Source organism: Malurus melanocephalus, unplaced genomic scaffold (genome assembly GCF_030028575.1).
Source record: "Malurus melanocephalus ecotype Western Australia unplaced genomic scaffold, MMel_1.1 scaffold_11, whole genome shotgun sequence".
In the NCBI taxonomy this organism is placed as follows: domain Eukaryota; kingdom Metazoa; phylum Chordata; class Aves; order Passeriformes; family Maluridae; genus Malurus; species Malurus melanocephalus.
This window is the reverse complement of record NW_026623243.1, coordinates 2,586,112-2,612,651: the sequence shown is the minus strand read 5'-3', so window position 1 is coordinate 2,612,651 and position 26,540 is coordinate 2,586,112. Positions and strand designations below refer to the sequence as shown.

General features: G+C 35.4%; 1 protein-coding gene across 1 annotated transcript in view; it reads left to right on the top strand.

Moving 5' to 3' along the window:
• The window catches only part of LOC130580614 (metabotropic glutamate receptor 8-like), a 177,955-nt gene that overhangs the window by 120,713 nt on the left and 30,702 nt on the right, over positions 1 to 26,540 (top strand). Inside the window, exon 9 of the mRNA XM_057378229.1 lies at positions 16,085 to 17,020. Within this exon, the coding sequence (XP_057234212.1) occupies positions 16,085 to 17,020 (936 nt within the window). The remainder of the gene's footprint in view (positions 1 to 16,084; positions 17,021 to 26,540) is intronic.

Below are 26,540 nucleotides of genomic sequence, written 5' to 3'. Positions count from 1 at the left end.
AAGGAAGATTTTACAATCACAGATTTCTAACATTCTCTTAGAAATAATAAGATGCATAAGCTTTCAGATTTATGGAGTGCATGCACTGAGGATATAAATGACTCAGGGGCATCCATTTTTCCATATGATCTTGATTTATGATGAAAACCATAAATTAAAATTACACTGATGAGATGAACTATCAGAGAGACAGCCATAACCATCATCAGCCTTAAGCACAGTGATTGGTGAACTAGTAAAAATTGGAAACCTCACACTGACAGTGAGCTTCCCTTCAGGCAGCCAGATCACAAAGAGATTTGAATAAGTATTTGAYTTCTCTTCTTTTCTAGGACTCATGTCTTGTATCTAATTCTGAAGGAAGCCATCAACACTGAAATTAGTCAATTCATTTTGGAAGTTACAGATTCAAAATGCATCAGTTCCCTTTTTTTGTGACATGTAAAAGAAAATGACTCAAAAAACTTCYGATGTTTTCTATAACTGCATTAAGTAAATTTCAAGCTTTGCTGTAGGCCACTGTATTTCATTAAAGAAGTCAGAAAGCCTCTTTTTCTTCCTGTGGTAGCTATTATATAATTGATAGATGTTTTTAAAATGCTGAACCCAAGCCCTGTGTTTAACAAAAGGATGCAGTACAGTGAAATACACAACAGGAGCACTTAGTGGCATATATGATTATATCTATAAACAAAATATGACAATCATATGGCCTGCAGGGTGTTCTTCTCCCTGTATGTAACAGGGGCAGGAGAGTTCAAACTTTCACTCTACCCATGTTATTTGACTGAAAATTGTTGATACTGGGTTAAAAGCAAAACTCAGAGACAAGCAAAAATGTTTTAGGTTCTTCCATTCTTCTCAAAATTACACTGCTTTATTCTTTATTCTACACAAGGCTGAAAATAGAAGAGACTATTACAGTTTTTAGACTAGTTAGGTTTTACAAAGCTAGTCCTGATTCTGGCGCTGGACAGTAAGTATGACTCAGGTTTTGTTCTGCTCGACTGTTAGTGTCTTAGGTCAATAAGAAAATTGTATCTGCAAAGACTATACTAAAGAGATAAGTCTAGAGTAGGCTACAATAGATGCAAAGTGTAGACAAGACAAAAAATACAAGACGTGGAATAAAATTGGGATTTTATGGTTTTGARAGGTAACAGATTGTATTCATGTAAAAAGCTTTGTAATGGAGAGGAAATAGGCTGAATGTAGATGTTAAAAAAGCATGAACGTTTTTGAGAAGTGCCCATAGTAGACAGATGCTATTTTAGACATGACTGAAAATCAAAACAGAACTTGGATTCACAAACTAACGACCTTAGAAGAACCCAGGGAGAATGACAACTTGTCTTCTRAAGTTTTTCACTTTTTGGTCCTAATAGTATTTTTTCTCCCTCAATGAAATAGACTTCTTGACTGATTCTCCAGAGAAAAACAAACAAAAAAAGRGAAAATTGATAAGAGATAGCTGCTGAGKAAATATTCTGAAATTTGATAACCATTTTTTCTTCATTAGAATGATAGCAAATTGCCAGTGAAACAGTCTCTKCTTGAGAGTTAGGATGAATAGGGATTTTTTTCCCACCTTGTCAGGGTAAATGAAAGTCAGGTACTTCAAGTAAAGCATGGAGTTGCAGTTGTATGTTTGGCTGTGAATTTGTCACACRATTTTTGAGTGGTTGGTAGATATTTTATACCTTTTTGTGTTAATCCTTTTTAAAAGTGTACTATTAGTATAAATTGTTCTTTGAATTGAACAAACTCAACAGGACCTGGAGTATTCCTGTTTTTTTTCAATAGACCAGAAAGGAGGCCTTGCCATACGTGACGAGCATAGCCCTTGTATTTTAAAATATTCTTTTCTCTTTCACAGTTTTGTTTTTGTTTTTGTTTTTGTGGTTTTTTTTTGTTTTTTTTTTTTTTAAAGTGTGCGATGATAGAACAATGAAAATTCGGTCGCTTTTAAAAGCATTCCAGGAGAATTCTGCATTCATATCTGGAACTTCAGAGAAGGGTTAGCTGCTCCCCTGGTGCAAATCAATGTGAGTTTTAGCATAGACAAACAGCTACTGGCCATAGCAGGTACTTTCAGCAAGTCTGCAGTGAATTGTTTTGAGATGCCAGTGTGAAACACAAAGCATGAGCATATTTCTTCCCCAATCTCTTCCATCTTTCTCCTTGCCCCCCACTCTGAAATTTATCTATGTCTTGTATTTTGAAAATTGAACTGTCCTTTAAACCTCAAAGCAAATTGTTTAAAAGTCCTCAAAAGAAAAATGGTAGGTTAAGTTATTAGTTTGCTTTGATTATTGTTCATTTTTGTTACATAATGGAAGTCCACTACTAAATTAAAAATAATTAAATGGAAAACAAAAGAGGCTTTCCATGGTTATGATAYGATGAAGAGAATAACCAGCAGTTAGAACATTACTTCATGATTGTTTTTTTCTGTTTGCTTTGCTGCAGTTCTCTTCATCTTGCACCAATATTATTTTAATTACTTTAGGATAATCATCTAATATTTATCCAGGACTTTTCATCCTGATAAATCCCCAAACACTTAAAAAAATATTTAAAGATAAGGAATAAATTATTTTCAGAATTTCCAAAATGGTATCATAGTTGTAGTGGTGATGTTAATACATCTTAAGGCAGGGAAAGAAGAATGCATAGCTAATTTAATTGCAACTTCAGCTYGCAGTAAACAGATTTAGTGTTGAATATGTCAAGAAAATATGATTGAAATGACTGAGTTAAAGAAGGAGGATTGCAGTGCTCTGTACAGTAACTGCAGGAATTGAAGTGAACCCCCCTTTTATGGAAAACTTAAGCATAAAGTTAGGCAATATCTTTGGAATGGTTAACGGATTTGCATCACCAGAGGCCATTGCAGCAAGGAACTCCTGGACTTGTGATGTAATTCATCTGTTCTCTTCCTCAGTGCTATGAGCTTGTTAACAGAACTGTGACTYCACTTGGAAAAGTAAAGTAGCTGGAGAGAGTCCAGCTGAAGCAATTATAATCATCAGCCATCGAAAAGGATGCCTTGAGGGAAAGATTGAGAAAACGAGGGTTGTTTAGTCTGAAGAGAACTGCACTGAGCGGGGTTATGTTAATCTCTTCCAATACAGAAAGGATTATTCGGGAAAAGAACAAACTGTTAGGCATAGTTAATTTGGCTATTAGAAGAAATAGTGGATTTGAATTACAGTGAGAGATATCTAATGCAGACATGCTGGAAGATTCTGAAGAGGAGGATAATTAGGCATTGGGCTGCCCTGGGAGGCTGGACAGTCTCCAGGACTGTGGGCTGGTTGGAGCAGGTGACCTGTAAGGACTCATTTTGCATAAGTGATTCAGAGATGGGGCCATCACTTCCATTTATTTGGTGGGTTTGGTTTGCTAATAATCCCATCAGACACAATGTCCTGTATCCCTTGAACAAATGCTGGGGGCATACAAGCAACTGGACTCCTACACTCAAAGTTTTGTGAGTGAATACAAGACTCTCTATGTCTTTGGCAAGAGCTCAAGTAGAAAGCCATGAAAGATTTATTGAGTTATAAACCTGGTTATTTATTTAGGATCTTCTTTTGCTTYGGGTTGTGCATCGCTTTACTGGGTGAGGACAACTTTTCTATCAATCCTTGGAGAGTTTTCCATGCACWTATAGGAATCCAGTTTGGACTTCTTTTTTACATGCTAGGTGCTTGATAATTCCCAAACCGATTTAAGTTCCCTTACTATTTCTTATTTACTTTTCTCTTGTAAATATTTTTTCTTAATAGGTATTCTGTAAAATAGCAAAAGATAGCCTAAAGAATTTAGCTGTCATGAAAGTGCATTGGTATTTTTCTAATTTTTTCTAKATTTATCTGGCTTAGTTATGATCTTTTTGTTTGTTTTCAAAATATTTAATACCTGAAATCTGCCTTTGCATTACAGAAGACAGCTAAAGGTATCTCAAGAGACTCTCTAGCCCTTGCATAAACTTATCGTCTTCTATACTTACGTTGTTCCATGAGTGAAGACTTTACAGCTTCTGAAGGCATTGTCTTTCATTTCTTAGCTACCCTTATCTCTCTGAAGTGTTTTATAAATACCTAACTTTACTTCTTAATGCTGTAAATTAAGCCTGTAGCTTATTTTATTCAGTGTACATYGAGCACATCCTCATCCTTTTCATGTATTTGGAGACTGTTGTTTTACCTCCTAGGCTATGTTATTTCTTCAGGCTATACAACAAGAATTTGCTCAATTTAGTCACATAGAGTATGTTTTCTAGACATGCTTCTGATCTTGGCTGATTTCCTCTGGACTCCCCATTTGATTCTCCTTCAAAGTGAAACACAATGGTTTAAACTTCAGAAAGTGTTCTGACTGCAGTCTCACTAGTGCAGRTACAGGAGAAACATAATTTCATTTAGTCATGAGTGGGGAGCAGAGGAGAAAGATTATCCTATCTATCTGCATTTATCTGGCTTTTGCCCCTTTTGCAAGAGTATGTCATTGGTTCAATATATCATAATCCACTGGAGCCCTGAGATCTCTTTTTCGTATGAAGAGTTGCTACCTCCCTGTCCTTCCTTGACCCGTAATGTACGGCAAGTTGTCCCTGTTAAACTGTATGCTTCCATTTTTTCAGACTCTGCAGTATCATTTGAAATAAGTATCCTGACCTTCAGCATAGCTTCAGATTTTTCCAGTGTTACTGATCAAATTTGATCATCATATACTCTATTTTATCATCCAAATCGAAAGAGTTGTTATTACAAGTATTGAATAATAGCAGACTAACAATGGACCTTTCCAGGCCACACCCTGTGTAATCCCTTCCCTTCTGACAGTAAATCAACAACAAATTTTATCTTTCCACATCCTTCTGATACAATTTGCACCTAGCCCTTAGGGGCTAAATCTGTTTCACTAGGTTGCTTATGACTGAGAGTGTAATTTGAGATGKTGTCAAAAATCTTTCTAATGTTAAGATAAATGACACCTGGCTGCTTGTCCCTCATCCACATTTTCTGTTACTTTCTCACTGAAGGAAATATGACAGTTCATTGATGACAGTTCCCTTTTGGTTGTGACTTGTCTTGTCTGTGTTTTTGAAATGTGTTTGTTTATTTCTTTCAGGATTTTTCTTGGAATCCAAGTCAAAATGAATGATTGATAATTCCCTGGCTTCTTCATTCTCTCTCTTTTCAGAGTGTAAGCACTAGGTTTCCCATTTGCAAATTCTCCATACTTCCCCATAAAATCTCAAGAGCATTCTGACTCTCTGTAAATGTAAAATCAATCCCAATATGTTCAGTCCATATGAAACCCCCTGGTTTCTTCTCATTTTGGTCACCCTCACTTTTATTTCTTTAGTAAGAAGTATTTTTGGTTGGTTTTTTTTTTTTTTTTTCTGTTTTTAAATGTGCAGTGTGGCATTTTCTCTAGCTTAAACTTCTTCCTCATGCTTGTTTTTGTTCCTGCCAGATCTCTAGGCCTCTCTACAGAATTTTCAATTTAATTATTGACTCTTCATTCTAAGCAACAACACAGACTTGGCAGCGAGAGCTCTTCCCCTGCTGCTGGAAATCTCAGTATAAAATAAAGTCTGTTTTCTGCCTGTTCTGGATTAGTTCAGGCTTTCACACTTTTTTGTATGTGTGGTTTTGTTGCCTGTCTGGAGCTGTGTTTAAAGGTCCTGTGTGATTTCTTTTGTTTATGTAGTGCTGAAAATTCAAAATCCTTAGCAGGAACAGATCTGACTCTTCAGGAAGAGGGGCTGGCAAATAAGTTATGTGCCATCATATTGGGAAACCATCCTAAARTTCTGTCCAGGATTTTGAAGTGTTTCAGGGTAGAACGTACCACACCTATTGAAAGCTATTTTTTCCTAAAAWCAGGTTGGACAAATGTGTCAGGAATACATAGGTATAGTGCCTCTTGTTTTTGAGACRCGTAAATAAATTTTATCCCTGTTATTTTAGCCAAGTTTTTCTGTTCCCCTGACAGAGTGAATGAAGGTTGTTGAGGTGAGGGTAATTTTTTTCCCAAAATTTCGAGTGCTTTACTTTGCTGTAACATAGTTTAGAAGCTAAGACACACAGGATATTTCAGCTCTGTTTTATGTTAYTCTTAGAGAGGCCACTGATGAAGCCAATGCCTGTGTACCATTTTTCTTGGTGTTTCTTATGCTTGGATGGAAAGCTCAGGAAATAGATGCAATATCACCCCACCTTCTTCTTTCAGTTCCCTCCTTAAAAGTCTTCTTTGGCAAAATTTCCTCAAAATACCCCTATATGGAGGTATGCTATGGCTGCTGACTACAATACTGATCCATGTTGCTTTATGTGTTTTAGGATGTTCTGTTCTGTAGTCTGCCAATACTCCTTTATCTTATAGTTCTCCTTTATCTTATAGTTTGACTGTGAATTCTTTAGGATTGAGACCATAATTTTTTCTTGTGGRTTTGTATAGCCCTTAATGCAACTGACATTTTGGTCTGTGAGCAGTGTGCGAACAAAAAGAATGTATTATCTGTCTGTTGGTTTAGTTTGTAGGAAGGGTTGTGCAGGATGGAATTTAGAAGCATTCATTTTTCAGTTTCATGTCCACAGCGCTTTTTGCTCTAATCAAGAAATAGGAAATAGATAAAACCATTTAAAAATAATGGGGCAGGATTAAAATTAAAACAAAACTATCAATATTTTTTTTCATATTGAACTGAGGCTTTTTCTGATTGTCTCATTTCTAGTTTTAAAATAATTAAATATTAAAGATAACAAAAAGAGTGATAGGCCGTCCCCTTAAGAAATAATAATTTGTTAACATCACTATACGAAAATTACTAGGCTGAACTAAATGAGCTGAAGTTCTAGCCCAATACTTTTTCCTTAAAGGCCTCCGTGAAGGAGTTGAGAACAACAGCTTCTTCTTTTCAGAAACTCACCTTTAACCAATACAATAATTAAAAGCTTGACATGGAGAATATTTTTTCATTAAACAATGGGATTTATGAAATCATATATTCTTAAAATTACCCCCAAAAAGCCTATATTGAATAAAGTATAGAGTCAAATGGCAACTGTGCTGAAACTCCTGTGTTCCTTCTGTCTACACTGAGCTGTGAAGTGGGGGAGAATCTGAGGASCAGTGGAATTGAAAAGCACCTGACACCAAATGGAGTGGAATATAATAGCTATGGAGCACTGGGCTTGGGACAAGCCAGTTCTAACTTAGGTAACTGTAGCTACAAGAAATGGATTTGGGAGGGATCATGTTTGTTCTGGGTATTAAAAGTTTCATTAAGAAATGCAACTAGCTGTTGCTAGTGATGGGCCTTGGGCAGAACTGGGGAGATTCTCCAGGCACAAAGAAAGTGATGTTAGAAATCTCTGCCAGAACTGTTCTTCTTTTCTCAAAGCACTAAATTTTTTAAGGTGTGCTTGCAAGCTACTTCTGCATGTTCAACTGCAGGAAGAAAAAAAGTACTTCAAGCATTATTGTTCAAATGGCTTTAGTATAAGAGTGGATCAAAACTAATCAGTTGACAAAAAAAGGGTGATGGTGGAARACTTCCTGTCAAAAGCCCATTTATATAAAATCCAAACATGATAAGTTGGGGGATTTGCTTGTTTGTTTATTTTTGAGTGTTTGGGAGCATAGAATCACAGAATCATCTAGTTTGGAGAAGACCTTTGAGACCTTTGGATGAAGTCTTTCTTATGACAAAACAACATCTTGTCAACTGGACCTTGGCACTAAGTGCCACATGGCAGCATACAGTGACTTCAATCCCTGTGTGTACTTCATGAGTTTTAGTTATAAATGCTCATAAAATTCTCYTCAAATGCATGTCAGGGACATGTAAGGGCAGTAAGGACCTCAAGGTAAGGATACAATAGATGTTGTCTATGTGAAAGTGGTCTGCATAAAGAATAACTTTGGAAACCTGATTTTCAGTCTGATACATTGGTAGTAATTATRTACTTTCAAAATACAGAAAGTAAACCATTGAAAGCACTTCCTAAAAATCAGAAGTCTGCCAATGTCATCTAGAATAGGATATTTCTGTGGTGGTGTGTTTTTGTTTGCTGGGATATTTTGATTTGATTGGAGATGGTTTTTTGTCTCTTGTAAGTAAAACCGCTACTTTTAGAAGCAGGTGCTTGAAAATTAATTATGATTCATGATTTCAACAAAGAAAAAAAATGTATATATTGAATAGAAGTGCCTACTAGATTTCTTTAAAATTCCATTTGGWATTTCCACAGTGCAGTAAGAGTAGCTGTTTACTTGATGACCTGCTAATCATTGCCCTTTGTGCTTGTGTGCTCCCCAAGGTAGTTGAGAATGAAATGATGTTTCCCAAGTATTCCATCCACATTAATGTTCGTTGTTTGTTTTTGGCAAATTGAAGAAGGTTTTACATTGCAGCTCCTCATACCTTAGTACCAAGTGTCTGCTAGGGCCAGCAATTCTGTATCACATCAGAACAAACCAAATCATGGGAGGAGAAAAGTGAAAGTAAAAAAAAAAAATATTGGAAGTAAAAAAACCAAAAAAAAGTAAGAGAGATCTCAAGCCATATTAAGGCTAGCATTTGAAGACTATATATCACTAACACTCGCTGTATATTGTGATACAATGGTATGGTTATGGTATTCCCTGGTTTAGGTTACCACAGTGTGTTTCCCTATGTAAGTATTCAGCAGACATGAATTATAYGACTTAATTATTAGAATTGGTTTATTTGTGGTAAAATTACAGTATCAGTCCACTAAATAATAAACTTGCACTGACAAAGCAAGGCAAGTATTTAGAYTTTTCTATTTATGAATATAAGAAACTTTGTAACTTTTTATACTGTTCAATTTCTATGCATTACCTTAGTGCATCCTTCTCTATAATTAAKTTGGCCTAGCTGAGAATGACTTGTTAATATGTCCAGAACAATAAAAATAYATTATCTTAGTTTTAGTAATTCCAGAGACTGGCAATATTGCAGCTCTGAAAACTGRAGATGACAAGAAAAATTTTTACATGATGAGAAAGTGCAAAAGTATTATGATGTTTCTGATATTAATTCTTTTMTAATATATTGCTCAGTTTTAAAAGTAAGAGTTGTTTTAGTAAAACTTTCTAAACTATTAATTGTTGGGCAAAAACCTTCTAAACCTGAGAGATGGACATCRGTTATATCCCTACTTGAACTTTTTACCCACATTTTAAACTGAAGTGTCTTTACTGAAGACAACTGAAGCTGTCTGCATGTGACAGCTTCTCTCCAGTGGACTGAAAAGTTGAGATTCAAGAAGGTTAAATRATTTGCCCAAGGTCACTGAGTCAGACTGTATCAGAGCCATGTAGGCTAAATCTAAGCTTAGAGACCAAAGCTGCACCATTAATGTTATCTTCTTTCCTCTCTGTAGTCCAGGACATTTTATATCATACTTGCATATAAACAATTATTCATACATACATGTAAATCGTAGGTAAATATAAATATTAAATTGTAAATATTGAAATAAAAATTTAAATTTAACAGTTTTTCCTTTATGGAAGCTCTGAGAGGGATAAGTGATTTGCCTTGGAGGAAATTTGGGCAGGTGGATTTACAGTTAGGAGAAATCAGTCTAATCCTAAAGAAGAATGATTGGACTTGTAGTATTTCACATTGATCCTTTAATTCTCATCAAGCTTCTTTTCAAACTGATGTTGGACCTAATTAATTTTTAACCAGTACATGGTAAAACCAAGATACAATTCTAGGTTCTTTGCAGTACTCTTGGAATATCAGTGCCTAAAATTCCAGAAAATGATATTTCAATTGTTAGGAAAGACATCTCTGTAGGGTGAATGATGTAAATAATTTACAGCAATGAGAGTGATTTTATACAGCCACAGCAATCTGAAGTAATTCTGAGTTTTATTTAATTTAAATTGTATTTTTTGTCATTGACTTACTTGCCTTTTGCACATGCCTGCTTAAATAGTTGTAATATTAGTCTGTAAGTATACTGATTCTCTAGAGGGGTAAGTCTGTCTGGCAGACTGAATGCAATGATCATTATATTTGGACTCATAACGAATTCCTTTATTTGAAGTAGTTTCAGTTTAATTTTGGATTTTAATGGTTCAGATTACTTGGTTGGTCAAGGTACATTAAAGACTTTTAACTTTTCTTGTGACAGTAGATACATTAGACAATTAAAAAAGCTAAATACTAGATGAAATTCCCTTAATTCACTCACTTGCTATGCTCCTGTGATGAACCTTCTTGTCAGRATGTAAATACTTACAGGAACTTGAGACAAAAATAAGAAAAAATCTTAGTGATAGCTGGAGGGGATATTTTGGTCCTTTTCATTTTTATAACTAAGAATCTGWATATCTATTGAAAGTCATATAAATTTATATGTATGACTCCTGATGCTTCTGAAAGTCTTGGCTAACTGACTACAAAATAAGATGTCTGTCTGCTCCCAAATCATAATTACCACTTGAATTTCTCTATCCAGAACTCATTTAATTCCATGTRYTACAATAAGACCYTAAACCATTTTTTTTTCATTATTTTTAATAAATACCTGCCTCTGAGGTAAGATTTGAAAAATGAAAATTTCTGTAGGTAATAATGTGGCAGAATCACAAATATTTAAATATTACCCACCTGATGTACTCTGAAAAACTCTCTGAAGGTTGTCCAGGTTCTGTCTTTGTATTATTCACAGGTTTCTGAATTGGATAAGTGCTGTTTCTCCACAATAATTAAGAATAGGAAACAGAGCGGTTTTATACACATAAATTGGAGACATAATGCAGAAATTATATTTGACCTATTAATAACATTTTTGATCAGTGTCCTCCAGGACACTGCCTTGCTGAGGGCATTGCTAAGTGAATGAGTTGCCTGATTATTGGAAGAATGGGGGTTCCAGGAATGTGAATGTGCTATTCRTACTGTATCATGTCATCTGATATTCTTTTAGCTGAGTTCTCACATCATTAATTTTTTAGCACTATTATGAGATATTAGAGGGAATTGTTTTTGTAATGTTCATGAAGGACAGAGGTGTTTATTTGGTTTTGACATAAAATAGCATTTTGTCTGTATTTTAATGGTTTAGTGAACTGTGAATCTTAATGCTGCACATTAAAGCAAATTGCAGCTCCATCAGGCAGATATCTCATGTAGAGATGATTTTTATGTCCATTGRAATAACAATGAAGCCATTCTCTTTTTGTATCATGATGCATTTCATAGAAAAAGAAAACATGTCTTACAAACATGCTGCCAAAGTATTTCTGATGTTTTCACTCAGGTAAGAAATGGAACCACATCCTAGGGAAATGTGAGGTATTTCATGATGGCACATCAATCTATCAGACACTCCAAATTCAGAGAAGCTACTCAAATAAAATTGAAATAATGTTTAAACCATTACTAATAATAGATACAGAGTAGGCTAAYCCAGTCCAGCTGATCTAGATGATTTCAAATACATTTAGCAACAAACTTTGCATTTTAATATATCATACTGTAGTGAACCGCAGGTAGAAGATGTCACATGAAAATGAGGTGACAAAAAAAGTCTTCCAAAACCATGTTTACTCAAGGCTACTTAACAATCTGAGACTTGCTCAGCCTCGGCAGGGTCTGAGCAGTATAAAACGTGCTGCAGATCCAAATATTTTAATCAGTAAGAGATGAAGAGATGCAGAAGTTAATCCTTTTTCAATGTCAAAAAGCACCTTCTTTTCTGTGTTTCTTTTGTCTGACTGGCCTCTTTATCAGTTTCTCTTCCCCATGAGAATCTGCTTTAGAAACGTATGCCTAAAGTTAACATCCTGTGAAGTTAGTTTTGTAACATTTGAACCTCTAGATCACTTTAGGGCAAGTTTTCCAAAGTATTTATGTTGTGAAAACTGCAGATGGAAGCAAAGTGGGATTTTCCAAAGTACTTAAACAGACAAGGCACTTAACTCTCATTTAAATTAATTAGCTGTATTGAGCAAGTTCCCCTTGGCACTTTTGAAAGTTCCACTGCTAAGTGTTTATGTCTACATAAAAAAAATATGATTTTCAGAAGAGGCTGAGCACCCAGTAACTCCCTTTAAAGCTTGACTATTGCAGGTTTTCAGTAGTTCTGGAAATTATGATTGTTCTTGGTACTATGTTCCCAAATGATCCTCCATTGCTTTATTGTTTCTTTACAGTTTCTGCTGTTATTTATTGTATAAAGTTTATCTCAGAGGAGAAGTGGGATCAATAGTACTAGCTCATAAAGAGAGAAAAGTAATGACATGGGTGAATCTCCTGCACAAGTTCAAGAAACTGGAATCTTTGATACATACAATCAGTGAAAGAACTGATAGAGATTTAAGAATATTGTTGTAATTACATCTTGTATTGGATTTGCTTATTACTTTTATATTATACAAAATAATAGTTCAAAAATACATTACAGGCAAAGACTGCTGCAGGTTGTGGATAGCTGGGAGTGAACCAGATGGCCAGAAATAGCATAGCTTTTCAGTTTTTATTTGCTGCATATACAGAAACTTTACAGACCTGTTCAAGTGTAATAAAAGCACASAGTGCTCCCTCTGAGWTGTACCTTCCCCTGCCCTATTCTCTGCCTCTACTACATTATTGTCTAAGTTGCAGTCTGAGGATACAGCACACACATCAGTGTTTGGGTTTCAACCAAGAGTTGGCTTGTGAATGGAACCTTCCAKCTATTCCCACTCAGCACACCCACTCACCGTGGAGTGGCTCTTGGGCTATGTGAACTGATGGCTTTTGGCTGAAATGAAAACAGAATATGCTTTCCAGATGGACAGTTAATCTTCATTAACCACTGTTCAGGCCACTGAACYATGTCAAAATTTGGTCAAAACAACYTTCTTCTGCAGACTCTTAATTTCAAATACAAACGAATGTGAACATCAAGTCCTCAGAATTAACAGCTTTGCTATGCCAGTTGGCCCTTACTGTGCCACTTTGTTAATGTAGCTATTAACTGAGTTATCAGATGGTTGTGTTCAWGGGAGAAGCCCATCTTTCCATCTTCCAGAATTAACATCCTACAATGCCAGAATTTTCTCAGATTTWCAAGTATCTTGAAGGGATTTTCGATTTCAAACACTGGCCAATGTTTTTTGTGACTATATATTTTCTTTCTTCCTAAATAGAAAGCAAAATACAAAATTAATGAGCAAGAACTCATAACATTTCTTTCTTAAAAGGTTTTTGATAAATCTAGGTCACCTGGAATGTGTTCTTTTGCCTGGAATATTTGCCTAGAATATTAATCCAGGCAATCCAGATTTTAAAACACAGGATTTATACCTTGTAAAATACACCTGCCCCAGCCATTTATTCGGATTATTTTCTACATTGACTAAAATTTCTGTGCTTTCAGAATCCGTTATTTTTTTGAGTTTTTCTATACCAGTCAATAGTGCTTATATTCCTAATTAATTTATTAGGGAAAAAAGTTCTTTATCCAGTGAGTTTTTCAATATTCATAATTTTATGTTGCCATGCTGGAAATTATAACTTTTGTGGTTTGTGTCAGATGTACCAGAGTCAAAAACATAATATGAATCTTTAGCAGTTGGCTTCAGAAGTAGGAATGTATTATTACTTGTTACAAATGTGATGCATAACCTGAGGCACTTTAATATTTTGTCAACCAGGAGGAGATTTTAAGCACATTTTTAGACAATTAAAATATTGTCAAGAGAAAAGCATGTGAAATAATAAATAGCTGTAAAATAAAAAGGTGGGCTTTTTATTATTGAGGTAGAAGCTCTAAAAGACAAAAGGCAATTCTCTGTACTTATCTAAGCCATCGATTCACAATACAGTAAATGTGACCTTAGGATGCTTAATGCCAGATAAGAACCACTGTAGCCTCATGGTATTAAGTACTAATCTGGTATAGACTCACCTTACTAGTTCAAATGTGTTTAAAAATTGGACAGCTAAGCTTTATCCTGCCAGGCTTTCTGCCGAATGAGATATTGCCTGTCCATGCCATTCTGAGTTTATGCTGGATAAGGTGCTGTCTGCTCCCCTGGTGATTCTATATTGTGTGTATAATCAAGCCATTATGTTGTACTGTTCTTGTCTGAGTCATCCCAAATTTCTCCACAGATCTGGATTAATGAGCATGGCCTACTCTTGCCCCCTTTATTGCAGTATGTGACTAAATGACAAGCTTTGTATTTACTCTCCTAGCAACAATGTGAAGAAGAATTGTCTTTCATATCATGCTGATTTCATCATAGCATGTTTTCTCTCACATCTAGTAGATGAAACAATAAGGGYTATGTGGGCTTTGAGGATTTCAGTGATTAAAACCAGGAGATTTTTACAGAGGTAAAATTTTTTTATTAAGTTAAGTGCACTGCTGGAGCTCTGTMAAAGCTGTTTCATACAAAACTGGGTTATTCTTGTGTTTTTAGGAAGCTAATTGTTTAAATGATTTTTTTTTTCCACAGTCACCGCTTGTTGTATTTTGCGTAGTCATCACARTTGTTGATACAAAATCTGATTGACTTACGGGGATTTGGGATCCCTTTCCCACTGAAGTCCTGGAGTGACTCTGAGGATTCACAGAGCCGGTTACATGAACATTTCTTGTCTCCTTGTTCCTGTGTGGTCCCTTGTTTGCCCCTGGGAGTGGAGAGCAAGAGCAAAGTCCTCCCCAAAGGGGCACAGGAGAGATGAAAGGCCGGGCTGTGTGTTGCTGCTTTATTCACCCTGTGCAGGGCTGTAACCGGTGCTCTGACTCTCTGAGGAAGGCACATAAGGCCAGCAATGCTACATTCTGATTTCCTCTCAAATCTGTTGARAAATTGCTGAAAAAATAAACTTTAAAGGCCAAAATTATCCCTTTTTATGAGCTGTCCTCATTCTGTCCTCCTCCAGAAGGAACTGAAAGTATTCCTGACGCCTGAAGTTTTGTTACTGCTGTTTCACTTATAAATAAAGCCTTCAAATGAAATGAAAGTGCTAAGTACTTAATAAGCAAGAACAAGGGAAGCCCTTTGTCCTTGAGTGCTCTCCACCTCACAAAAGAGTAAAAGGTGGGGCCTGGAGCAGCAAGGAGTGGTTCTGGTGCCTACAAGTGGCTCAGTGGCTCTGCTCCACCCTCTGCTCTGATTCACTCTCAGTGACCTCTGTGGAGCAGGGTTTTACTAAGGGTGGGCTAAGGACAGCTGGCACCAACCTCAGTGATAATGTTAAGTAGGAAATTCTTTAAATCCAAGAGTTTCCTATTCAGATTTTGTTTGCAGGCTATGTGGGAAGAATAGATAGGTGGATGAAAAAAATGTGTATTTTGTTAATGTGCTGCTGTGGAAAAAGCTGGGATTTCTAAAAGAAGTTTGCAATTGTTCTGTGGCTACAAAAGGATCCCTGGTTATCAGGAGAACTAAAGCAGTAATCATGACATCCTTTTCCATTATTATTCAGAAAGTAGTATATACTTACTTTAATCTTCTAGAAATGTAAACAGAACACTTTTGAGCATTTAAAGCTTTGAAGGTGGAAATRTGTAAAATATCTGCATTCATGGAARGAGTGATATCATATATCTTTCTTTTCTGGCACTCTTTATTCTGCCAGAGCTGATGCATGGATATTTTAATCTATTTTTTTGCTGTACCAGAAATTGCTCTGAAGCTCACATAGACTTATTTTGTAATTAAATGTTTGAGAACTACTGATATTTTTATTTGCATGTGATTAACTTTTTAAAGCACTGCATATGGGGCTTTTTGCTTTTAAACTAGCCTGGAGTCAATAAATATCTTTACAGATGTCAATTTGGTCAGCAGTAAAGAGGTAAATAGAAACTAATGACACTCATCAAGCCTGTGGCATGAATGATTTATTGGACACAATCATTTAACACTTTTTTAAAGTCAGTGCAAGGGAAAKAAACAGGTTTCTTATTATGGTAAACTGTATTTGTGCTGTCAGCATGTAGTGATTTATGACAAACCTGTGGCCAGGATTAGGATATTATAAATGAAGGAAAATAGACGTCTCATTAATTTTTTATACCCACAGGTAGAAGACATGCAGTGGGCTAACAGAGAACGCACTCATCCAGCATCTGTCTGCAGCCTGCCCTGCAAAGCCGGGGAAAGAAAGAAAACGGTGAAGGGAGTGCCCTGCTGCTGGCACTGTGAGCGCTGTGAGGGCTACCATTACCAGGTGGATGAATTCAACTGTGAACTSTGTCCCATTAATAAAAGACCAAATGCCAACCGTACGGATTGCCAGCTTATCCCTATAATCAAACTGGAGTGGCATTCTCCTTGGGCCATCGTGCCTGTCTTCATAGCTATCCTCGGTATAATTGCCACCACCTTCGTGATTGTGACATTTGTCCGTTACAACGACACACCGATCGTCAGGGCCTCTGGGCGGGAGCTCAGTTATGTGCTCCTCACTGGCATTTTTCTCTGTTACTCCATTACTTTTTTAATGATTGCATCTCCTGATACAGTGGTGTGCTCCTTTCGAAGGATCTTTTTAGGACTTGGCATGTGTTTCAGCTATGCTGCCTTGCTTACCAAAACAAACAGGATTCACAGAATATTTGAACAAGGTAAAAAATCTGTCACAGCTCCCAAATTTATTAGTCCAGCTTCTCAGCTGGTGATCACTTTCAGCCTCATATCCTTTCAGCTTATTGGAGTCTTCATCTGGTTTGCTATTGATCCACCACATACCATCGTAGACTATGGAGAGCAGAGGACACTTGAACCAGAAAATGCCAGGGGAGTTCTCAAATGTGACATTTCAGATCTTTCTCTCATTTGTTCACTTGGATATAGTATCCTCTTGATGGTCACATGCACTGTTTATGCTATTAAAACAAGAGGGGTTCCAGAGACCTTCAATGAAGCAAAACCCATTGGATTTACTATGTACACAACCTGCATAATTTGGTTAGCTTTTATTCCAATCTTTTTTGGTACGGCCCAATCAGCAGAGAAGGTAAGTGATGATATGTTTACATATCATAACACTACTCTTTTCGTCTCTCAATAATTATAGCACTACAACGTTTTCACTTTTATGAATGAGTGATTCTGAATTATAATGGGAAAAAAACTGTCAAATTCAGACAATAAAGTATATGTTTCAACACAATAAAGTATATGTTTCAAAAGCTAGGTTTCCTATATAGTGACACAAAAAAGTGACTGTGATTGTTGTGTGGCTGGCATGAGAATGTTGACAATTTCTCAATATAACCTTAAATGACTGTTTCTTCTAACGTTTGTTATTGCCCTTCAGTGTTGCTGTGGCCTGTTACATGAAGCACTATCAATCTTTGTTATCATCCACAGATCTGATAGAACTGGTTGCATTCCACAAGTCTAAGAAGATCAACTTACATTTGTCAAAAATAATGAAGAAAAATGCCTGGACAGAATGAAAAGAATTACTTTTGTCTCTGGTTGACACACAAAACTAAAAAAAAAAACCAAACAAAAAAACAAAAAAAGAAAAAACACAAAAAAACCCCAAACAAACCTAAAAATAGGATAAGAGGAATGAATGGTGAATGAAGTGTATGTAAAGTCATATAAGGCATAATTCACTAATCATTATCTCAGTGCAAAAAGGAAACACTTTCCTGATAATTTAGTAAGAATTTCAGTGACTCTTGCTTGGGCGTGAAACACATCGAACATGTAAGTCTCCTTCTCTCAGTTTTAATGGGAAGGCAGAGGCAAATTTTGACTGTGTGAGTTTTTTTATTGTGCTGACAGTGGTGAAGATGACAAGTTAGGCAGGGAAGAGCAATAATACTAGCATCAGTCTTCAAAAAAGGCAATATTTGATATATGGAAAACCTTAAAAATAAGAAATTATTGTCAACAATCTTTTGCATAAATTCTTGTCTTTCCTTCTAGCAGATGTTTTCTGTAATGTTTTCAAATACACATTTGAATTTGATTGGAAAAGTCATCATGTGTTCACTTTTAATTGTGCAAGTGTTTGACATGTCTCTAGTTTAGAGGGCACTCTTGCCTGCAGAATTAAAGAACAGTTCTGTATACCTTGATAAAACACTCTCYAATTCAAGTAGAAGAATTTTAGCAGGGGCACAGTGTAGCAGAAAAAAAAACATTTTTCCCTGTAAAAATTAAAACAGGCTTACTCAGTTGGATCAGGCTTATTTTCTTGGCTTTTTGGGTTAAGTTGGGKGAAGTGCATAGCAAGGTAATAGTTTATCATGGATAGAGTAAGTAAAAAAATCCCATTTGATATAAGAAAACATGTTTAGGTAAATAGTTTTTAAATTCTGACCTTTTTGTGTGTATAGGCTTAAGTCACAAAACTGCTTTGCTGTATAAAAGTGTGGTACTTTTTACAGCTTGGTCCAATCAGGTTCATGGCAAGTAGATGTACCAAAAGTGTTGAGTCTTGAAATAGAAAATATTCCTCAGCTGGCTGAGGCTGAGAATATTCCTTCAGTGACTTCAATTTAYACCACTGGTCACCTTGACTTGTAGTAAAGGATGGTTGGTTTCAGCCTCTAAAGACAAGATTAGTGAACATCTCTTTCACATTTTTTTCATGAAAACCAAGACTGAACATAAATAATACTAAATCAAACAACTTCTAATACCAAATTTCACTTGTTAGTTGGCTTTTTTTATTTCTACATTATTTGTTTTCCTTCAGATAATGATTTCAGGAAGGAAAAATAGTAATACAGAAGAAACTCYGTTATTCAAATAATTCTCGTCAAAGTGCTTCTACCCTTTGCTGTAAATAAAAACATGCTTCCAGAGTCTTACAGACATCTTCATAACAGTTTGCATATTCCATACAACTAAAATGCTTCTCTGAATATGATTAAAATGTAATAGTGTGCACATATACATTGTCTGAATAAACTTAAAGTTTCTCAGTTAATGCATAGCACCAGAAGAAACATTTTAGGAACAAGCTAATGTATTCTAGAGTATTTTATTTGAAATTTTATATTATAATTGTTTTGGTGGATGAAACAAATGAAAAACTTTTACAGACTTTCATTGGTGTTTACTCATATTGCAGTTATTTTAAAATCCTGAAATTATTTTTTTAATGGCTTGAGCTTACTCAGAGAGATGAGAGCAGTAAAAGCTGGGGATTTTAAAATCCCCTTGTTAGATGTTAACAGTAACAAAATTTATCAGGACATTCATTACTTGCTGGGGTACTTCCAGTTACTAACGTTAGATACATTTCTGTTCAAATAATCAATAGTTAAAACTTTTCCAAAATGTTTTGAGTAATTTCAGTTTTCCTACACATTGGCAGTGCTTACAATAATAGCAGAAGTTACTAAGCATTTCTTGAAAAAGAGGCTTACTTATATACTTACTTTATAAATTATTCAAGTAACACAAATTAAATAACAAACCTATTGAGCAGCTTTTATTTCACTCCCAATATATTTCCTTAAAAATAAACAAAAAAAATAATACTATTAATGCTGAAAATAGATGTCTAGATCCAAAACTCCCTGGAAAAGTTTCCTTTTCATTTAGTGGCCTTGGGGATCAATCCCCTGCTAAGCGATTCAGTGTAGTCTAGAGGAGTGTAAGCCTGTCGAGTCAACACAGGTCCATAACTTGAGTGCTGGCATCAATCAAACTTCAAATATGCACGATGAAGGTCATTTAAAYAGCATAAGTACTTATCTGCAGACAAAGTAGGAATCTTGATGATATGTTCTTGCTGTTAAGCACTAAATGGGGAATTCCTGTCTTTCCTCTGTGCTCGTGAGGAACCTTGGGTCTCCAGCTGGTGAATGCAGCTGAGCTAAATGCCTGAATTTGCATGCGGTGACATATCTGTAAGAAAAAAACACAGTAAAAGTTAAGGTAACTTGACAAGATGCAGTGGGAATATGCTGATTTATCATCTTGACATTTGTAACATTAACAGTCCTTTATAACAGATGCTGTTTTGTTTAATTTGTATTATCTGACTTTAGGTGTAAGTCTGAAACTAATATAAAATTGAGAGAATACTGTACAGTATTCAATAAATTAAATATATACATGTATGTATATGGATAATTAACAAAAGATTAAAGTCCCACTCCAAATTAGCCTGGCATAACTCAAGCCTGATGGCTTTTATTGATCTCCTTGTTTACTAATTTGTCCTTACATTCAGGCAGAAGAATATAAACCCCCTGTGGTATTAAACATGGTGTTTTTAGATTGCCATTTTCACAGATGTTCTGCAGAAAAAATATGAACATTGACTTTAGGTCCTGTGTGATTTTTTTTTTTTTTTTTTTTAATTTTGGTCTAGTTTATTTTTTTGTCCAATCATGTTCATGCCTGTTTTGACAACTCTTGCTTTAGGAAAAGACCCTACTGCAAAAAAAATGAAAATATTCCAGTGTGTCATTAAACGGAATGAAAAATGGACCGCTAAGACACAAAATCCTGATTTTCTAACACTTATATAAATGTCAGTAAGGTGCTTTAGAGGCAAAGGAGAGAAATTCTGTGAGAAAATATTCTATGAATACAGTTTTCTTCTATGTCATGAACGTGTATATGGCAAAACACTGTAAGTACTGGAATCATCTAGGATACAGATGTCTGAAATATAATAATGACTAGAATGACACTGAAAAATATATTGAATAGTTGAGTGATAAAAACAGATGTTTGAATTGCTCTGTAAAATTTAGTTAAAATGGCAGGTTGCACTAAAACCTGAGGATAGATGGCTGTCTGAAGTACAGCCTTRTTTGATAAACTGAACTTTGTAAATTTCCTTCCTTTTAGCATTTTTGACAAGTGGATAAATCATGTTTATTCACAGATTATTATCACACATCATTATTATGAGACATAATTTATTATATTAATCTGGAAATACTTTGTTTTGAATCAGAAGATGAATACTTGCTTCCCATACTGTGAAAGGGGAGAGATTTCACTTTCTACTAAGGAAAGATCATAAAAAATACTAAATAATTTCCTCTTTCTCCTTCAACTGAAAGCAATTGTAAGGTGTAMTATAACAAGGCAGATAAATTTGAAAGTATTTCCAATTGTTCTGACAATCCAACCTCTCTTTTCATAACTGCAGTATAGGGAAAACAAACTTTAATTTTATAGTAGAAATCTACCCATAAATTATTATCCTTATGATCTTACTATTCCAGCTGTTTTTATGCTGGATTTATTGCTCAGTGTATCTTATGCTTACATCCATCTGTTTGTTAGTGAAACTATAAGAAGTCAGAAACAGTACTAAAAGTATTCCAATATTAATTTGAATTGTAAATTACTGCTGTAGTTGTCAAGATAAAGAAATTCAGTTCTCAGTGGGAGGAAGAGGTAGTTCCCTCAGTCTAGTGATATATATTCATTAGCTTAAAGAAAACAGCTATTGATGGTTCAGGTAGAGACACCTTGCTTCTGTATTACTACAAAAATTATACAAATCATCTTTTGTGTGTGTTTATGTTTGAATTCCTGACTAAGTACATTCCTGTGACTGCAAGAAAACAGCATCTTAGTGATTCCTCAGACTGTGTTAATGAAGGGGACAGCACTGAGCTTGTTCTTCACCTCAAAGCATTCTCTTCTAATCCTGATCATATTCAGAGAYCTGACTCTGCAGGTGGTCCATACAATACACATCATAGGAAAAAGTCCAGAAAGGCAACTTATAATTTTAGCATTTCTTTTATTCTATGAATAATGTTTGGCTTGACTAAACTGGAATCTCTGCTGCCAGTACTGTGCATAGCATGGAGATTAATCTGAGGGAATTTGAAACTGTTTCTCATTTTCCTTATTACAGCAGCAAAAGAAGAGTGCTGAAGGGATACATTCCACATTCAGCAGTTTATCATTGTTCAAAACTCAATTTTTGCACTCCTTTTTTTCAGAATCTTTAGAATATGGGAGGACCTGCAAGATTATAAAACACCACCAGTACTTGAATTTTTACATTTTTAAAGTACAAATTTTATAAGGAGGGGCTCAGAAAACTGGACTTGCAACCCCACAAATCTGTTCTTCCCTCCCCAGCCTCCCATGAGCTGGTGTTAGGGGACAAAAGAGCAGTCATACTTCTCCTGGGTGGCAGCAAAAACTGCAAAAGGTACTTCTAATGAGAAACCAGTTAAATGTAGAGATTCACTTTTCTTTCAAAAGTCTCTTTGTGGGGACCCATTCCAAAAGTTGTTTCTTAGGAAAAGATTGTGATTACATTTTTCTTGTTTAATTTTTCTTGTTCAAGTTAATAGCTGATAACTGAGACAAAATGGATAGATTGGGTCATTTAAAATATTGGGGCATTTGAAAGCTTTTTTTTTTTCATTTTCAACCTTTTCTATCTTTTTGAGCTTAAAGTGAACTTTGGAAGCAGAGCAGTTCTGATATTTAAAGAGTATAATTTCACAAGTTTTAAAACTGTTTCTACTTTCTTAAACTGAAAAATGTCTGGACTGTTGACTGTAACATCAGCCTTGCATTGAAAGAAACCACATATGAAAAGATTTTTGATGAGTTTTCAGGTCAAGTTACTGACTTAGTTTGAAAGTACTGTTTTTGAAAAAATTCTAGCCTGTTCAGATTTTTTTCTTATTCAACATAGTGTCTACCTGAGTTTCAGCWGGTAGACTTTGTGTAAAGTTAATGCATATGTAATTTTAAGGGCTTGACCTAATTGTTTTAGAATATGCCTATTGCCTTTAGGTCRAGACTTCCTTTCCCTGTTTCCTGCTATATTATTGAAGCTACTAGAATTTTGAGTATGTACACTGAAGACTGATTTTATTACATGGTTTTTAGGACGTATCACAAAGWGATAAAATGCCAGCTCCTCCAAGAAAGAAGTGGAGTATTTAGTAAAACATACATTTTTTTTATTTTGTTTTCTTTTTTTAGCTCAGTGAGACGCTCTCACGTGCACCTGAAGGTTGCAAACCCTTTTAATTTCTGCATAGTTGCATGTCTGTTCCAGGATGAGCATTGAGCTGGCGTACCTAGTTTTGTACATTGAAAAGATGTGCACCTGCCACATAATGGAAAACACTGGCATTTCACTTGTCTGACATGTTTGCTTCTGGCCCCATCATGAATGATGGCTTTTCTCCCAAAGTCAAGAAAGAGCTGCCAGAAAAATTAAATTTTCCTGTGATCAGATTCCTACCCCATCCTGGGGAATGTCAGAAAGTTGGTAACACGAAAATGAAGATGGAATTGCATGCTAAAGAACTTTAAATAGACCTTTTTGGTTCCTTCTGGCTTCTGGGATAAGTAATTAATTCTAACTGAGAAGCASAAAGAATTTAGAGGAACACAGATAGCTAAATAACTCATCAGCTTTTTAGTAAAAAAATATCAATAATCACAAAAAGCACTTTATGACAGACCAAAAGCAGTTAATAGAGATAATACTGGAAAAAAATTACACCTTAGCTACTGTATTTCTAGAAATCAAATTCACCTCACAAAAATATTGATCTTTTGGCTCTGATTTCTTCGGTGTCAAAAATCTGGTTRTCTTCAACAAGTGCAGTTTAAGATATATCCATCCAGAATTTAAAAGATCTTAGGTTTGTTTAATTTTCCATAAAGTAAAACAAATGATAACACAAACTGTATAGAAAACATCTTTAAGCAAATTTGTCACTTCCTGAAAAATGAAAGTAGACAGTAAGAGGGATTTTTTTTCAGCTAAGAATGATAGGTTAAATCCACATACTGGAAAAAAATCKCTATGGGTAAGAGAAAATTAATTGGAACTATCCTTTTGCATTTAAACTCTTACTAAGACAGATAGAAAATCTTTAAATAGAACACTGTTTAGAAATTGTGTTGGAACTATTTCTGGGATGGTCTTGTGAGATTTCATGTGCTTGCCAGCTCTTGCCAAGTTTGAAGCAGTACACCATGAGTCTTTGTTGTAGCTCCAGCAAGGATTGTACCTTACTGAAAACAGGTAAACACGTGCATGAAAGACAGAAAAAAACAAAATAAAAGGATTTTAGCTTGGCTTTGAGTAGATATTCAGCTTCCTRTCTTTCTTATCTCCCACTACAGTAATTCCAATTTTGCATGGGATTCATAACAGTACCAATATTTTGATCTTACAGATAGGATAAAATGCTTTGGACTGTTAAATGGTCATGCATAGGTTTAGCCTAAAAATGCAACTACAAGCTCATCCCACATCTTGAACTTGACACCAGTTCATCACCACACTGGTGAACCTGATCACCATTAGGTGATCAGCAGCTAATGAAAGCTATATAACCTGGTACTTCCTTTAGAAAAATAGCATTTTCAAGCACAATTATGGTGGCTCAACTAAAGTGTTTGTTGTGGAAAGTGCAGTAGGCTAAYGTATGTTTCAATCCCTTGTGACCATTCTGTTACAGAATTGTCATAATTTGTATAGCTGAGAAGATCACAGTAAGTTGGACATCCTATCAAAATACAAGATCTAGATAAAATAATCTAATCAGACATAAATAAGCACAGTAAAATTCATCACAGAATTAATAAACACAATGCAATTCTAAAATTTCATGTGAGGGACTGTGAATATTTAATTCATGTCTCATAAAGACAGAAATACTGGGAACCAGAAATTATGGAGGTCTGATTTCACACAGACCAGTGAACTTTATGCTTACTCTTAAGATGCMAAACTAAGTCTGTTATGGGAATAAATATTTAATTAGTTTGTTAATACTGAATATGCATGTGAGTGTGCATGTACAAGTATTTCTTTTCACACAACTGTAAGCTCTTTGTTGCATGAAACCAGAATAAATAGTATAAAAGGCGTAAAAAAACCAATGATTTAAATATATATATATATTAGAAAAACCTACTAAAAAAGTCTTTAATTGGTTCTATACACCTATTTATTTAAGTTTATCTTTCAGTTTACGATGAAGCTTTCTGCCAGGGAATAAAATGACCATAGGGAGATAGATGTGAGCTCATCCAAGAGAGTCAGAATTTAATGATAGCAGAACATTTTTTTTTTTTAGTAATCCAGATAATCCAGATAAAACCAGATTAATTATGAAATATCTTCTTAAGTTTAGTTGTTCGTTTTCAGTGTGTACATATGGTTTGAATTTTTCTTTTTCTGAAGTGGTGCTTTCCAGACTTGAGAGTGATTTCATAATCAGTCAATTTTCCAGAAACATGACCTTAGTGGAATGGTCAAATGATTGTTTTCATGGTGATTATCAAGGTCGTGTTCATTTGATATTGTGAAGCATATGAATGGGATTGAGGTGGTGTAATCAGACTCATTGACAGATGACACAGCACCTGCATTAATCTATTTTCTGCAGAAAGCATCCTTGTCTCTACCACTGCACAGTAAGAATATTGAACAATGAAGGAAAGAAAGGCAAAGTACTTTATTTCCTTTCTTTAACTCTGCTGAATTCAGATGAAATAGATGAAGAGCAGGTATTCACAGGGATTGTGAATGTCATTCATTCAAGTATTGCAAAACACTTCCCAGTTACAAAACAGCAAGTCTAGAACGAGATTAGAAGGGAAGAGGGGAAATACTTATGAGAGTATTCAATGGAAAATAAAGGAAAAGATTTTTAGATCTGATGCTGAGGAACACACCASATTTTGCAAATGTCTTTTCTAGTAAGTTAGAACTCATAACTGAGTGAGGTATAGCAGAAGAGCTCACAGCAGGCAAAGCATCTATCTCCTGATCTAGTCATCAAAAAGACACAGGCAGACCAACGTGGCATGATGCTGAAATTRGTCCCAAAGCCCAAAACTGCTTTACAAACAGTCTCTGTAAAGCAATTGTTTGCACCATATGTTTTCCATAAGAGCTGATCTACTGAAAGGGTGCTTTAGATTATGGTACAAACTGTAGCAGCTTCCTCCAGAGCACATCACCCACCTCCTATCCCTTTGAGCCACCACACTGCATAAAATTTTATTGACCTACAAAGATCWCATGTCTCCATCAAGGCTTCCAGATTCCACAATGGAAATTCTTCTGCTATTCCCTCCACACTATTTTCCTTGTCAATGAGGCTTTTAATTTCTTTGTTTCCAACCACCACCAAAGCCATAACCTTTGTCCTTTTCAGTCTTCAATTTTTTGCTGTTTAAATCCTCTCATTACCCTGTTTGCTTACTTGATAGTTTGTCCAAGATAGAGCAGTCATTGCAGCCAGTGCTACTTTTCTTTCTTAATCCCAGTATCTTATACCYTTAAAATCTTATATCCAAAATAGTTCTTTTCTGTATGACTTAGGACTTAGACCTTCCACTTATCTGTGTCTCTTCCTCCTCTCCCTCACTGACATTGAYGGTGGCATTTTGTTGTTGGTGTTTGTTATAGTCACTCTTAAATTTAGCTGATGTTTTTACATAAATTTCCTTCCTTCCTTCCTTCCTTCCTTCCTTCCTTCCTTCCTTCCTTCCTTCCTTCCTTCCTTCCTTCCTTCCTTCCTTCCTTCCTTCCTTCCTTC